The 17564-nt window shown below is 34.7% G+C and overlaps 2 protein-coding genes across 2 annotated transcripts in view; one reads left to right on the top strand and one right to left on the bottom strand.

The window, feature by feature from the left end:
* Positions 1-5025: 5025 nt before the first annotated feature.
* LOC138703135 (N-alpha-acetyltransferase 30-like) lies at positions 5026-16156 on the bottom strand. Its single transcript, XM_069830762.1, has 4 exons — positions 15127-16156; positions 14910-15033; positions 14586-14641; positions 5026-5624 (listed from the first exon to the last, which is right to left on the bottom strand). Exons 1-4 carry the CDS (start codon positions 15805-15807, stop codon positions 5487-5489), a joined length of 999 nt encoding a protein of 332 aa, XP_069686863.1. The 5' UTR covers positions 15808-16156; the 3' UTR covers positions 5026-5486.
* Positions 16157-16216: 60 nt separating this feature from the next.
* The window catches only part of LOC138703136 (cytochrome c oxidase assembly factor 6 homolog), a 38392-nt gene continuing 37044 nt past the window's right edge, over positions 16217-17564 (top strand). Inside the window, exon 1 of the mRNA XM_069830763.1 lies at positions 16217-16312. The gene's annotated coding sequence lies outside the window, so the exon portion shown is untranslated. The remainder of the gene's footprint in view (positions 16313-17564) is intronic.

Genomic DNA, 17564 nt, shown 5'->3' with positions numbered 1-17564 from the left:
GTGAGGAGAGGGAAAAATAATAATCTCTGTAGTTCTGAATAGTAGTTAGGAAGCTTGTGATGAATAACTACCAACATCCAAAACGTCTTATCAGCTCCTTTATGTGTGTGTGAGATGAAAATATATATATATATATATATATATATATATATATATACACACACAATAGCGTTTTATGTACTTTCATTTTCTAAATTTATGTTGTGTTATACTGACATTAAAATTGGAACATCTGGCTATGTCCTAAACTTTAAAAATATCAATTATTAAATTTAACTGAATATTAGCCACTGTTGCAAAGCCTTATTTCAAGTCGAAATGTAAAATGAAAAAAAAAATTTGAAATCCCCTTTAGCATGTTATGATTTTGGATCGAAAGAGAATTGTACCATAATAGCTCTATCTTTTAGAAGAAGTGACTGTGAACAAATGCAGGGAATTTTGGAATATCTCAGGACGGAGGCCTTTAATGGGAGGTCAGGAGGAGGGGACTGTCCTGGGAAAAATTACTGGAATGAAAATCTTATTCTTAATTGATATCGGGAGAAACAAAGCTATCTTCCAAAAACATGCCGTAACAATTCTATTCAGAAATTCCACTTGGACTGACTGGGATTCGAACCCTGATATATGGCATGAAAAACCAGTATGATTACAAATGTATTCATCAGGAGATATCAACGTATGTTGAGATGAATAAACTGCGCATTACTTTGTCATGCTCACTACTACACATGGACATGACCAAATATCAGAATGTTAATGGCATAGTTTTCTCAGTTTAAGATAGTCCCATCCAGTCTTCAGATGCAGTAATTACTTTTACAGAAATGTGTTACTAAAAAATATGCTAGATATATGTAGTGTAAAAAAAAAACGCGCACACACACACACACAAAAAAAAACCAATGAAGTGTCAATTAATTAGAATCATTTAGTTTGTAGTGTAAAAATATAAAATTTCCTTTCCATATGCTCCTGCTTTCCTCATTTCATAGCTGTTTTGGATTTAAGATAAAATATTCTTTAACACAAGTAATATGAATGCAAATATGTGGAAGCTTTTAAAGCACTGAATGTCTACTTCCATTTGCATACATATACTACAAAGAATCAACATGTTGAATCAGATGCTAAATGAAGGTAATAATAATACTGAAATTAACATCTAAGTTTTCTAAAGTAAGGTAGATTTGGAGTGATATATGAAGGAAATGTCAGGTCCTGATGTACCTTTTTCCATTGGCCATCCTTTTGGGAGCGTTTAGTCCATTAGATTCTGATATTATGTTAATTATTTTCAGTTATTAACAATTAAATATACTATTGCTGGCATCATCCCTGCCAAAGCTACTGGTTGAATTCTCGTGACTCATCCTGAGATAGTTTACAGAGCCCTGTATGTTCTGTGCTTTTTCAGTTATGTTCAAGTGAAAGTACGTTCATTATAAAAATACCTCTGCAGTGTTTGAAAAAATTGATTCGGTTTAGGATTTAAATTTTTCTGGTATAGAAATTCCAATAGAAAAATATGCAATTTACAAATAAAATCGGGCTTATTCCTGAAATAAAAAAGTTAAATGAAAGAAAATTAAAATTGTCCTACTTTATGTAGGAAGTTTCGGTATATGATTCAAAGAGTTGTATAATGTAATCGCAAGTACGAGGATTGGATAAAAAAATAATGGCAACACTGTTGCTACATCCGTCATGTAAGTCATATAGCCTTAGGGTGTTGTGGAGAACATAAGGTCAGACAAGCTAGTGCAATAAGTGGTATTGGTTGTATGATATTGTCAAATACGACGATGCCTTGAAGTACACGACAGTGCAAGTATCTTAATGACATGTTTACAAAGCTGGAACAATGTTCGTGGATCAATAATGAAGTTCCATGAGGTCATGGTGGACAAGACTGTTATCAGGGACTGCGTGAAGCATGTGGTGATGCAGTATTGTAATATCGTACAGTGGCATGATGGGTAAAATTGTTTCATGAAGGCAGGATGCTGTTCATGACCACTACACTATTCAGCTTCCTGCTTCCCTGCTGGATGTTGATCGCTGTGTAAATCAGTCGCAGAGATAGATAGATATATGCTACAAAACTGTGCTCCACATTCTGCACAATATTCTTGGGTTATGCAAAATTGCAGCCTGTTGTATCCATCAAATCACTGAGGGTGCAACAATGGCAATGCTATGCAATTTCACAGGAATTGCTGAACTGTTACCAGAGGAAAGGTGACGATTTCCTTGGACGGATTCTCACTATGGACGAAACATGGGCTCGCTCATATGAATTACACTTGAAGCAGCAATCAAATGAATGGAAGCATCCCGGCTCTCCTCGTCCAAGGACATTGCTGTCTTCACATGGTGGTGTAAAGGTGATGTTCATTGTGGCTTATGACATTTATGGGGTAATACTGCAGCAGACTGTAGATGCTGCAATTTTCTGCAACAATAGCTTCATCCAGTTTTAAGGAGAAAGCAACGACACCTTCCGGAAACGACCCCCTATCATCCTTCATGACAATGTGAGGAGTCACACTGATAATGCTGTGATTGATCTTCTGTGCAGTGGGAAGTACTGGAACATTCGCCCTACTCACCTGATATGAGTCCGTGCGATTATGGTATCTTCTCCATAATGAAAGAGCCACTTAGAACCATTACAACACAGACGCCATTATTCATGCCATAAGGCAGTCACTTCAGGACATCAATAGAAATGGATGCGCTGATGGTGTACGACAGCTTCCACAAGTGTAACAGAAGATGGTAAAGCATGGGAGTGATTACAATGAAAAAATGTAAATTGTGTTTTTTCTGATAATAAAGCTATTTCAGAGTTATAGCACTGCTGTCATTTTTTATCCAACCCTTATAATATAAAGCTAGTTACAATACAATACAAGTGTTAAAAATGACATTTTATTTTGTGAGTAGGGATGTTTGAGAAATAAGGCTGTAGGCTAAGTGAAGAAAGCCCTATCAAAATAAAATAATTTTAACGTGTGTATTGTACACTGTTTTTAGAACCAAGCTGTGTTATAGCCCAGCATTGGACTGCAGGTCCCCAGTTCGAATTTGGGTGGCCTTTTTTTAATATAATTACATTAAACTGTTTTATGTAGTTATCGTAAAATAGTTGAAACAATTTATTTAGTCTGTATATATTTATTAATCAAAAACAGCCATTTTTAAAAATAGGCCTGCAATTGTTTGAACTGCTTTATTGATCAATTACAAACGTTGTCTTATAACATCTGGTAGAAAACGACTGACATTCAGCGCAAACAGTTGAAACTGAGTGTTAAAAATATTATGTCTGATTTTATGACCACCATGAGGAATTTGAAATTGAAAAAAGTGCATAATATATTATAAAATTTGTAATTTGCATCCGCTTAAGTAGATTTAATGACCATGAGATATTGCATGAAATAAAAGTTGGTAACACTGGAGAGCTATATTACAACGCTGAGTGTTACATGTCTTGTGTTAAAAGATCTACTTTCAGCATGAGCTGTCAAAAAAGTATTTATCATACTATGTTTTTGAAATTAACATTATACTGAAAAGACCATTTTGAGTCGACTCAACCCAAAAATCTTAAGGTATCAGTAGTTCATTATTTTAACACTTTACCATTTTATACTGAATATGTAGAGGGGAACTACTGTGTTTTTTTCTTCACTTACACTTCACGTTGTAGACTGACAAGAGATTTATGATTATTCACGAAACATGCAACTAGCTAGTCTATTATTTCAAGAGTCTGTCAGTTATTCATCCTCAAAGTACATTATAGTCTACTAACTTATTATGTCTGCCCTCACATCTGCTTTTGCATAAAAGTCTCTACAGTCTCAAAAGATCCTGTAGAGATGTCTGCAGTTTCAATCGAGACAAAAGTCTGCGAAGCAGGAAACTGGTGAGGTGAAAAACAGTTATCAGTGAATTTTGTCTGGAGTCCTGATTAAGAAATCAGGAGCAGGGATCCCAAGTACTATACAGGGTGTATCAAAAAGAATCGCGCAAACTTACACGGTTGAAAGTATATGATAATAAAAGCAAAAAACAGAGGCTTACCTCATTGAATTTTTCTATGGAATATAAAAAAAGAATTTTCACTTAATATTATAGGCTGAAAATTACATAATTAGCAGTTTTCGTCAGCACTATTCTGTATTTTTTTTTTACATATAAAGAAGCCTTTATTTTAGGCATTAATTTCAAATACATGCAGTAGGCTTATTTATAAAAGGTGGAGAGTATGTCAATATCACTTCCAATAAAATATTTACACCCCACATAGAACAATCACAGACAATGGTCACTTCAATGTATTTTGTCCTGGGAAAATTAAGAGAGGGAATAAAGTTACTGCATCCGAAAAATCAGATAAATGTATATTAGTTCACAGATCTAGGGGCCAATATTTCTGACAGTAATCATGTATTTCCAGCAAAGTAATAAAAATAATGATATATTTACATATATTTCACAGTATAAACGTTTAGTAAATTTGGCCTATAAATAGTGTACGTAATTCAATCCTTCACACTTCAGACATATAACTACATTATACGAATTACTAAACATTCAATGAAACAGTTGCAACAAGTAGGTATATACAGATTGTCCAAACCAAAATTAGAGCTTTCATTATAGTAATAAAACCTTTAGATATAGGTACTAAATCTTTTGAAGAATAATATTCCTCAAAACATTAAGTTCTTCTGGTTATATTGCTAAACAAATAAGTCTCCTCATTGGGACATCTGTTCTCTGTACAGTAACCAAGTACAAACCATACAGACGTCTAAATACAAATTCATGTCTTTTGTCATGAATTTTATTACAATTTGCTGAATAAATACAGTATAGATTTTTTACACTGTATTTAAAGAAGTCACGATTCAAGTAAATCACTTCAGTGCCAATAATGTTACATAACAGAAAGTAAACACTGAAAAATAAATAATATGAAGTAATAATTACCAGAGAAAAACTGGCCATCCACTAACATTCACAACTGTTCAGTTTATTTTGTTTTTATATAATGTAAATTACAATATGTTCTTGCTTTTAATATTTACATACAAATTTAGTACCGTGAAAATTATTTTGGACCATTCAAGCAGTTCAGTGTGTTTTAGTCAGTTCACATTTAAAGCAAGCAGAGCATTGATTTCCTTTCCCTCTAAGACAGCATGGTAGCTAACTAGTTTGTTTCGTTAGAAATTATTCTTTTATCGTCACCTAGTAACAAAATTAATAACCCCACATTTACTCAAGTACAAGATGGAACTAGATTTTTCTGTCTGTCCACTAAAAATATTAAAGATAATGAACTGAATTAACTTTCGACAACAGTCTGTTCATCTGTAAAATACCTGCTGAATTCCGTACTTCATCTTGTATTTGAGTTAATATTCTATAATGAACTATTTTCCCCAAGAGTTCTGATGTTATCTTCATCTCAGCCACAACTTGAGGCGTAAAGCATCAACACCATTTAAGTAATACCGGAACAATCGTTTGTCTCGTACGAAGCCAAGATTCTCATATAAGCGTAAAGCTGGGCGGTTTGTAATTTCTGTCTCTAGAACGACCTGTTGGTGAGAGAAAAAAACTGATTAGTATACATCTTTGCAAAAAAATAACATAATTTAAATACAATAGGAATATTTGTAACTAAAGCTATCCCATTATATGATCCGAAAAGTCCCTTAAAATGGTGAAATATTATGGCTCCCACCTCACAAGGAATTGACACTGAATTGCAGTGAACTCTCAATCTCCTGCCTTGTAGTGCAATGCCTTAACAGTGATCATACTGCATGTCCTCACTAATAAGTGCAGTGGTTAATGTAACAGTATACAAACTATACAGGATGATTCACGAGGAAAGGTAAAAAATTTAGTATACGATATCTTAAGCCATTTTGAGTGAAAAAGTTCATATGAACATAGGTCCTTTTCGAACGATGGCGGAGCTAGATGCATTTCTTTGGTAAAACGTCTCGCCCCAATGTGAATCAGATGTTACCATATGCTGCTGGCATGAGATGTGAGACAAGGTCACAGATCGCAATGAATGATGTAACATTGGAATCTGCATTGTGAGTGACGTGGATAAGTTCATTCACCTCACAAACCGGGTGATGGGGCATTACAAATGTCCAATCACCTGCCCTTATCTGATGTAATGACACAGATCCCGCGCATAACACAAATACAGTATCGCTTATCAGTTCACAGCAGTTCATTCAGCTACTTACAATACAGTAGTTATACAGGTACAGTTATCGGAAGTGTTAAGTTGTGTTTTTCAAGATGCCTTAGAAATTTTCCACTGCAGAATATGCTGATATTGTGTATGTTTATGGTTTGTGCGATGGAAGTTCCTTGCATGCCGACTCTGAATATGAACGACGCTTTCTGAACAGAAGAGTAGCATATCGAAGACTATTTACTGTCTATGGAGTTGGATGAAAGACTTGGTATACCAAAGAAAGGTAAAAACGAGAGAGGTGCTAATCGACCGTATTTTGGATTCTGCACGCTGCATAAAGAACAGCCACGTGCAACTCTCCTGAGCGATGAGCGCGATTCACTCCCGAGCACAACAGTGCATTGAAGCAGAAGGAGGTACCTTTGAAAATATGCGAAAACTTCGACCCTAACATCTAGAATATTAGGTATGTATGCATACATGAATATAAACTTTAAATTTGTCCTTTATCTGTCTCTAAATGCGAGTTAGTTCAATGGAATCCCATAAGTTTTTGTGAAATCAAAGAGCCATTATCTCCGTAACCGTTCGAAAACAGACCCATATTCATATGAAATTTTTTACTCAGAATGACCTCAGAATTCACATCCTAAATTTTTTACCTTTCCTCGTGAATCACCCTGTATAAAACTTATATGTACCTACATTAATATATGGATCTGAGTTACGGTCTATAACCTCGAAACATAGGAGCTGACTTCAAGCCACTGAAATGAGGTTCTTGAGAACAGAAACGAAAGCCAGAAGAGACAGAATAAGAAACAAAACTATAAGAATAGGATTAAGGACTACTTCACTTATACATATAATAGACTCTTCTCAATTGTGATGGTTCAGATATGTAGCCAGAATGAATATTGAAAGGTATCCTAAAATTACCTGGAATGCTAAAATAGAAGGAAAGAAACCCAAAGGAAGACCCCGACAAACTTGGGAAGAAGAATACAAGTCCTCCTAAGAGAAAGGAGAATTGAATATAGCAAAAATAACTGCTCTGGATAAAATAAGATGGAGGTCTCTGTAAACCCTCTAGACCATTAGGTAGAAGACGATCGACTAAGTAATGTAAATGTAATTCTCGCCTCAAAATTAAGTTTCAACAAAATGCATTTAACAAAATATTATTTTCACCACATTTATTAATACTTGTCATGTATGTTGTTGTATGTTCTTTGAATATTTTATATTGTATTGAGGACACGGTCTTCAAAATTTCCGAATTTCTTATGAGTATTATTGTTATTAAAACAACTTATAGTAGGTCAAATTTCTAGTGCAGAAGTTATTTTAAACCTCCTCTTACATATATATACATATAAAACCTGAACATATCGCAAAAAGAAATTAATAGAATTCAAGCTTCAGAAATGAGGGAAAACCAAAATGAACGAAGTAAGAAATGAGAAAATAAGATATTTTAAATATAGAACAACTTCAGATAAATTTAGAAAGAAATAGGTTGAAATGGTTTGGGCATATCAAGAGAATGGAAGAAGCCGAGAATGTTAACTCGGTAGAGGTCGTGCAGTTGCTTTTTTATGTGAGAGGATGCGCACGGTGCTTTTGACGGGGGGGGGGCCTATTTTCTTGGCTTTTTTATTCTTTTACTTTTATTTTACCTTGTTTTCAGCCATAATATATTTTTATTTATTGCATAAACAATATATAGGAAGTAATGATATTAAAGTAGGGGAGAGTTGGGTAGTATCAGACAGTGATGTTTCTTTCATCTACCACCAGATGGTAGTAGCAGTGTTCAGATGTCTCATACAGAAACATAACCATGTCACTTAGGTACTACCATCTGGTCGTAGATGAAAGAAACATCACTGTCCGATATTACCCGATGTCCCGATACTACCCAACTCTCCCCTAATTTATTTTATAATACATTTCATCTTTCTAATGCTAACATAACTATGTGAAAATATGCTTAATTGCTCAGAAACTTAAGTGACAGAACATTTTAATACTTATGCATCTAATGACAAATTGTTTCTAAATATTACCACACACCTAGTTGTAATAATGATTTGACTCAATGTCTGCGCATTTATTAATCTTCTTCCTCCTCCTCCTCTACCTCTTCTTTAGAAATGCAGTTTACACTGTGTTTTCCTTGCAAATAAACTGAAAACAGTTTGCACACTTAGTTTTGGATTTTCTGTTTTTTTCTCCAATTGCAAATGTAGCATCTTCCTCCTCCATTTTCAGTTGTTTGGTTTGATGTAATGTCATTAATAACATTATACTATTATTTACGAATTTATTATGCAAGCTTCATAATCCTATATATTGAACCAAAATGAAATATCCAATTTCATAATAATAAAATTATTCCAGTTGGAATAATTTTATCTTCAATTTCCATAATAGGCTTAATGTTATGTACATTAGTAATAAACAGGGAACGGATTTATATGGACTAAAAATATATGAAATATGTAAATATATATGTAGTTATTTTTACCAAAATATGGAATTAAATATGGATTTTTACCAAAATATGGAATTAAATATGGACTTAAAATTATAAAAAAATGACTATGTACGTTAAATATTGGTACATTTTAATCAAACTAAACAAAAAATATAATGGACGTACCTTATCTTCCAATGTAGTTTCAACAAAACACAATTTTTATTGTCTGTTACCATAACAATAGGTTACAAACATTTCTTTCAAGTGCTGAAAAGTGAATCTTCTTCTATTGTCTCTGAGGATAGATTTATACTGACTAAAAGAGCGTTCGACGTCACAAGAAGTAACTGGTACATAATTCAATTTCACAATGTCTGCTGGGGATAAGTCCAAGTTAATCTTCACTGTTGATTCACCACTCATCACAGCAACAACCTTTTGTAGTTCTTCATATCCAGGGTTTTTTGAAAGTACAGTGTCCACCTTAGCTCTTACTGCATCTGCAACTTTACCTCTACCACGATTCAGTTGTTCCACAGTACTATTTATAATTTCAAAACTTTCAGATAGTGAAAGGTGCCTATTTTGGAGACTTTTGAGCGTTTTTATGATGCATGAAAATGTATGCTGAATGTGAGCTAAGTCATTCTTCACACTTATGTCACAGGTAACTGTTTTCGCAGTATCAATTGAGACTGCATCTTCAGAGTCCAATGCAAGGAGAACATTGTTAATAGAGTCTATATGTTCGGCATAATATTCAACTGCTTCTAGCCATGTACCCCATCTAGTTAAAATTGGCTTTGGTGGCAATGGAATTTCAGGGTACATTTCTTTCAACACGTTAACTCTACTGGGAGCTTTGAGAAATACTTTTTTCACTGATGAAATCAACAAATCTACTTTAGGGAAATTGTCTCTGACCACTTCTGCCACACGATGAAATGCATGCGCCACACAAGTAAAATGAGTCAATTTAGGATATACAACAGATAATGCTTGTCCAGCTTTGACCATATAAGGGGCAGCATCGCTAATAAAGAATAACACATTATCGTACATAATACCCTTTGGCCACAGGATACCCATAGCTTCGTTGAACAGTTTAACTATAGTTTTGTTATTGCACTTTTCTAGAACATCACAATGTAAAAGAATTCGTTCAGAATATTGTTCACTTAACAAACCGATAACTACATTACCAACAAGTCTACCTTCTTTGTCGGGAGTCTCATCAATGGAAACCCTAATTGAACTATCTTTAATTTCATCTCTTATCTTCTGTATTGTCTCATCGTAGATGGATGGAGCATACGTCTTCCTAAGTGTTGACTCATCCGGGATTGTATGTTGAGTATATTTTTCAAGGAATTCCCTGAAGACCTTATTCTTTAGTTTGTAGAGAGGAATATCAGCAGAGATGAGAGAACGGCACAGGTCGATGTTAAACTCAGATCTTACATTCGATGTTGTTGGTTGTGTTAAAAACAATTGTCTCTGCTTGGAATTTAGTTGTTTGTTGGCCTGATGTTTACTAGTTGTAATGTGTTGTTGCACCAGGAACTTTTGTGTAGATGATACTGCACACTGACACAAATTACAAAATAATATTTTATTGTCAGTTGATAAACCATCTTCTTTAAATTCTGAAATGTAACTTGTTAGTTTTGATTTTAAATTGACTGAATGACGTACTTTTGGCATATTTACCGTCTTTATAGTATGATTTACAAAACTGAACCTATGTGTACTCTGACTGGCATTTAACTGTTGAGCTGCACAACTGAAGTCTGTTAAAAATTTTAAATTAAATTAATACAGTTTTGTAACTTACTTTCCCATTGTTGATAGGACTGCTAATTTTCAAATAACTCTGATGTTAAAGGGATTACTGAACATGTGTTTAAATCTCTATTGTTGAAATGTATTTTTAAAAGTTAATGGAATTTTGTTTTGTTTTATTGTTAAACCTAATATAATATGGACTGTTTTATATGAAATATGGAAAATATATGGAAATTAACGAAAATATGTACTAAACTCTAAAATATGGAAAAATATGGAAAATAAAAGTAGGATTTTTCAACCCTACACATTGTGAAACATAAAGATAATGCAAAATATAAATTATATTAGCTTTATAAGTAAATATGTATTTACATATAAATCCTTTCCCTGGTAATAAATATCTTTTAAAGGCTTTAAGTTAATTTTAAACTAATATCCTTCAAAGCTATAAATAAAGATTAAATTTCTTTAAGCCTTAATAACCAATTTACTCCTATAGAATTGCATTCTATTATCATACAAAATATGAATATAAGACCTCCAATAAATTTATTCATTCTTGATAGTAGAAGAGAAACAATTCTCCTTAATAGATTTACAATCTATCACCTATTAAATCTCAGCCATTCTACTAACTTTAATGCTTAATGTCTCATTGATTCTTCTTTTCAATGTACGGGATATGTTTTCTTTAGTGATGCGAATTTGTAGGTACTCCTGGCATAATTCACGTGAAAGTTTTTTCAGAAAAGTACGCCCCAATATATAGTGATCATTGAGGTTGGTCCTTAGAACTATGTAGCTGTTTATACCTGCAATATTTAGCAATGCAAAGAACACAATGAGTGACCAGCGATTGCTTATTCTAGCAACAGAATATGTTGCTTTGTGTTTGTCTGCTATGTCCACACCACATTTCAATGAAATGTAAAATGTTAGCAGCTCAGGCTTCGACTCTCCTGTAGTAGTGTCGATTGCGTCATCATGGTGCATAGTGGACAAGAGAAGCACCACCTTGTTTCGTTTAGGCACGTAAGAAAGTAACGTACACTCATTTCTGTAACTAAAAATGCTGCTGTGAGCTTTGCAGCCTCTGGTTTGTAAAAACAGAGGAGGGATTTCCCTTTTATTCTTCCTTATCGTACCTACTACTGTCAGTCGATGGCTTTCCAGAAGATAGTCAGCTAATGACACAGAACAAAACCAATTATCAAGAATCACATTGCGGCCAATTCGTGAAATTGGTTCAATCAAACCAGTATGCATTCCATAATGCAAGTCCTAGGCAGGATGCCTTACCCACAATGCCACACCATGAGATGATCAAGAGCTGTGGAATTTTTTAATTCTACGTGCAAAAAGTTATCTCACCCTGTCGCATGGTAGCACCACTATTAAAGATGGCAAAACTCCCTAGCATAAAGCATTTTGTGTTTTGGAGCTTGCGATGTGCAATTTGATAATTACAGTTCAGCAGGTGTTCCAATACCAATATGGATGCGATCCCCCATCTGGCAACAACATTTGATGGTAGTATAACCAGGGCGAAACGATGGAGTGCCTGTGTAAGGGAAAGAGTATGGGATGACCGCATGTGTACGAGAAAATCTAGTCAGAATGGACTACAGAACATTATCTGGAAGCAAGATGGCACAACCCCTAATTTCTCAACAAAGTGTGGGAATGGCTGAATGAAGCTGTTCCCCAGCACTGGATCAGTCGTCATGATTATTCTTTTAATCATTTTACTCCAATGACTTTCAAGGTCCCCAGCCTCACTCCATATAACTTCTTTTTTTAAGCCTAGAGATACCTGCCACGCTACCTGACTTGGGATGCAGAATTGTTGTGTCCATTACACCAGATATGCTCACCAGAATGTGGGAAGAACTCGACTACTGGTTGGATGTGTACTATGTAACAAGGGATGCCTACATCAAGAACTTGTAATAATAATAATAATAATAATAATAATAATAATAATAATAATAATAATAATCATCTGTGGCACTATAGCCCGTGAAAGGCCTAGACCGACCAGCTGGCTGCTGGCCTCATGCCCACATGCCGAAGCAGAGATGGACGATTATCCAACCAGAATGGAGGTATCGTGTGGTTAGCACGATGATCCCCCCCCCCCCAGCCATTATAGGTGGCATTCATAACCGGATTTCGCTACCTATTGTAGCTCCCCAAGTGCATCACGATGCTGGGTGGACACCAGTCCCATACACTGGCCGAAATTTTATGAGAGAAAATTTCTTTCCCCATGAGGACTCGAAACAGCGAGCATTCCATAATGTGAGTCCTAGGCAGGATGCCTTAAACCACGACGCTACGGCGCTGGACAAGAACTTGCAATGCATGTTCTAAAAATTCGAAGACTTATTCCTTTATTCTATGTATGATTTATCTCATACTGCAGGTGTAAGAAATAAAATGATATAACCTTAAAACTCCGATATTCATTTATGTACAGACCTAGAAACAAAATTTGGGCCATCCGAATTTTCAAGTACCAGTTATAACATACTGCGCATGCTCTGTTTTGTTTCTGAGTCTGTACATCTGGTATAGCTGCCATACTAACTGTAAGAGCTTAAAAAAATTATTTGGAATGTCACGTTAAAAAAAGTGCAGTGTACTGGAAAAGAGCAGCTGAGGTACTATCTTCCATGTCACGTGACATGCGAGATAAGAGAGTACTCAATGCTCTGCACCAACTGAGTGACTACTCTACTTAATGCCAGGGGTGATTCCTTTTCTTGGTAATATTTTAATTCAAGCTAATTTTTTGTATCTATATGCTGTGGAGATGTAACATTGTGTGCAGTTTGAGAGGAGGTTTCGACAAGAGCTCATTAATATTCCTTTTGTCAGAAGAGTCCATTGAAATTTTTCATCCTCACCTGGGATGGAACCATGTTCTAGTCCAGAAGCAAGCATAATGAACTGGAGTCTACTTGAATGTGGTAGAATGGTAAAAAATAATACCATACTATACCAAAAGGAAGGAGAAATATGAAAGATCACTGAAAAGAGGTCTAAGCAAAATATAGAGACTCGCACACACTAGAATAAAAAAGGCCAACTATATGCGTTTCTAAATCAATAGTAGCATCACATAGCCACTTTGGTAGCCTTTTTTTTTTTTTTGTACTCATTTGTCAGTCTTTGATTCAAGTAGAAGAGACACTTTACAGAAGATCTGTAATTATGCAAGAAGACTCAAGGAAACTGACACACTGTACACATATTGACAGGCACTGTTGTCACTAGACACCATTAACTTACCTATTAAACGTCACCCCACTTTTTTTACACTTTTCAAAAATAGATTGAATGTTTTCCTTGACAATCAATCTATTATTATAAACTAACACTGATCATCATCATCATCATCATCATCATCATCCTTGCATGTATTAGGCCTAGTGACCCGTTATGGTCTCTTGCCAATGCTTGAACGGTCTGCCCAAGGTCTTGTCCTTTAACAATCATGGGTCGTTACCATTGTAAGCAGTCGTGTTCTGTGTTTGTAGAGACTTTATAGTAAGAAGATGTCCTTCCAACAGGTTACTAGCCTAGTGGTGGTCATATTTATATAATGTCGTAATAGTATGTTATTTTACGATATAACTATTGTTACTTCAGAACAACAAATTTCTTATATATATATATATATATATATAAAATAATCTCCAGAAATGTAGGATCGGGGGGAAAACAGACGAAGTAAAAAATAAAACGGTTGTACACAGGTAACATTCCAAAAACTTGTTTTTCAGTATTATAGACTGCAAAATCATGATATACGTTATATGTTTAGGAACAACTTAAAGAGAATTCGAAACTCAAAACAACCTACCTACGTAGATACTGCAAATATTGTTATGAAGTCCTGAAATTGCTTATTCCTAGATCTTTTATTTGTTCTAAATCTAAGATTAATTTATTAGTATGAAACATATAACAAAGCCTAATTTATTTATATTTCATTTATATTTGCATCCTATATTACTTGTAACATGAGCAATATTTATAAATTCAAGCATGCTGCTTACATACCTCATCTGCATCATCTGCAACCATGGCTCGGATTGCTTTCAATACCAGATTGGAACCTGACAGAAAAAAAAAATTACTTTCAAATAAAATTATTTCTTCCCCTAGGCAGGGAAAATGAAACAAATCCAGCACATAACTCATTACGAACACTTAGCTATAACGGAACAGGTCTAGTATATTTTGTGATGATCATAATATCTAATTTAGTAACAGGACTCATAAATGTGTTAAAAATTCCTTACTTATTCTTGCTTAAATCAATAGACCTACATAAATTATTTGATTATTACATTTTGAATCATATAATCCCTCCAAAACACTTGCCTATTTTTCTTTTCCTGTATTTTTCATCAACAGCTAACATTGCTATGTATCCTCGTTTCACAACCTTCCGATGGACATCCAACTTGCATACAATGGCACCCACACATTCACTGCCATCCATTGCCTGCAATTAGGGGATGATAATCATCTGAAAATCTTACTACAAATAAACATTACTCATTCTATCAAAACAGTTTCAACATTTCAAAATACCTACCAAAAAACACAGTTTTGGCCAGTTATGTATAAAATATCTATACGTATATATGGAGTACGGTTCTGAAAGATCTTTTTGAATAAGTCTCATAATGTCAGGCATTTGAAGCTCAGATTTATAGGATACATATTTGACATCATCATCGGAATCTGTTTTGTCAACCTTGGATACATCTTCGTTACATTTCACGTTTTCACTAGATCTACTTAGGTTATCGGTATGGTTGTTCATACAGTTCGATACAGATTTATAGTCTGTGACAGACGTATTGCCATCAATACTGATGTTCTCACACTTAACACAATGACTAGTTGGTTCAGATTTCAGAGTTTTCCCGGTTGCAATAGAGTCATGTCCCGTTTGTGCCGTATGAGGCAGATCGACACATACACCTAAACCATTCACAATTCCATTTACACCAGATCCACTTTTTAAATTAAGTCTTTCTTTTAGATGTGTTGAAACTTGAGTAACAGTTGTAAATTTGTCGTTTTCTTCTGAGGATAATTTTGGCGAGGAAGGTATTATAGTTAGGTTACAGTTCTTATCTTCTGTTGGTTTCTTCGAATCATCTACTCCTTGTTTGCAGCTGAAATTCTGTTTCGAAGCACTGGTCCTATGCTGGGACTGCACTTGGGCAACAGAACCTTCAGAATCCACAAGTTCAATTGTATCGTCCATTTTGATTAAGGGCTTGAAAACAATCAACTAACTGCATTCGAATGTAAGAGGCATTTGTTATTCCCTGATGAGTATATCAGCCATTATAATCACAACAAAATTGTATTTCCGTACAGTTTAAGTTATGAAATACTCAACAACTCCACTGATGTTCAGCCATTTTGGATTTTGCGTATAGACTTTTGGGACTGAGATTTTTTGTTGTAAAAATCATTATATTGCCATCATTTTTACACAAAACTGTATAAGAATGTTCTGAATTAGTGAATAATTATTGTTCGTCTTCAAACAGTTTCAAATTGGATTGAAATGAAAAGACTTATTACTTTATACGTATAATCCTTGCGAATAGTTCCACGAATTAACAGTAGAAGCGCTACAAGGTAAATCAGTATATCGAGAAGTATCGAAAAATTATAAATCGATATTTGTGTTGCAAGGGGATTGTGGGTGTGAAAGTTGTTTTCGTCTGTTTTGCACGTGTTTTGTGTGTAGAAAATGTTCGGTATGTATTGAGTGTTTAAAATTTTCCTTTTTATGGTTAATGAAATATACTAACAACCTGTTCTATACTAATAGGTAGAATGACATCTTTAATTTTGCATTCTTCTGAACGTTGTCTTTTTTTTTTCCGCTGTGTATCATTTAAGTACGATCCATGGTGTTGTGTTAATTTTAAAACATAGTGTTTCGTTACATTGAACATTGGTGTAAGCAATATTGGCTAACCTTTTTAGGTTTCAAGGCTACTTTCATTTCAGAAGTCACTGACGATCTACTTTGTAGACTATATAGGCCTACTATAATAAAGGTAGACTAATAAAGAGGACCTAAAAAATGGACAAAATGAAGGTCAATACCATCAAGACATGTATTCATAGTTTATTAACATTTAATAAGTATTACATTGTTGACGGACATTAAACACTGTAGTAAAGAAAATGACATGTACTTTTTAAGAGACAGTTGACTTTCTTCCAGACACTTCACATTGCATTTTGTTAACGAGTTTGTTATATTCCAAGTCATATGACGTAACTGCTGCTATAAGCAAGAAATCAAATGATCAAGTTGCAAATCAAGATTTCAGGTATAACGCCCTGTAAAGTTGATTTGAATAATTTCGAGGGAAAAATTGTTCCGGAGCCGGGTATCGAACCCGGGACCTTTGGTTTAACGTACCAACGCTCTACCACTGAGCTACCGGTTAGAGTTCCCGAGTAGCTCAGTGGTAGAGCGTTGGTACGTTAAACCAAAGGTCCCGGGTTCGATACCCGGCTCCGGAACAATTTTTCCCTCGAAATTATTCAAATGATCAAGTTATTCGGTTTCTCTCCTTAGTTTTATCGCATTCGTGGTGAGAACGCTGATTCATTAGATTGTAGATCCGAAAAATGCTAAAATGCTACCTGCCGAATACTTGGATAGGCCTCAGGTAATATACGGTATGTTGCTATAAGTAGCTCTTGCTTTCAGGTAAACGTCGCAGCACAATTTTACTACTTCTTCTTCTACTTTATTGGGATCTCCTTCCACTAATTCTGATACTTTAGAATAGAGTCCATCCACGCATTCAGTTCTCATGTTCTTGATCACTCTTAAGAATATTCAAAACGTTCACTGCATATAAGAACATATTATTCGTACTTGCAAGTAAACTATTTATATTTTATCCTCAGCATGTGTCGGACATAAAAGCTTTTACCATCCTGTTATTTTCTCACGAGAGAGCTAACAGACATGATGCTACCTCTGCT

The sequence above is a fragment of the Periplaneta americana genome, chromosome 7 (genome assembly GCF_040183065.1).
Source record: "Periplaneta americana isolate PAMFEO1 chromosome 7, P.americana_PAMFEO1_priV1, whole genome shotgun sequence".
Classification (NCBI taxonomy): Eukaryota; Metazoa; Arthropoda; class Insecta; order Blattodea; family Blattidae; genus Periplaneta; species Periplaneta americana.
Note: the sequence above shows the minus strand (reverse complement) of the source record. Positions and strands in the feature narration are given on the sequence as shown.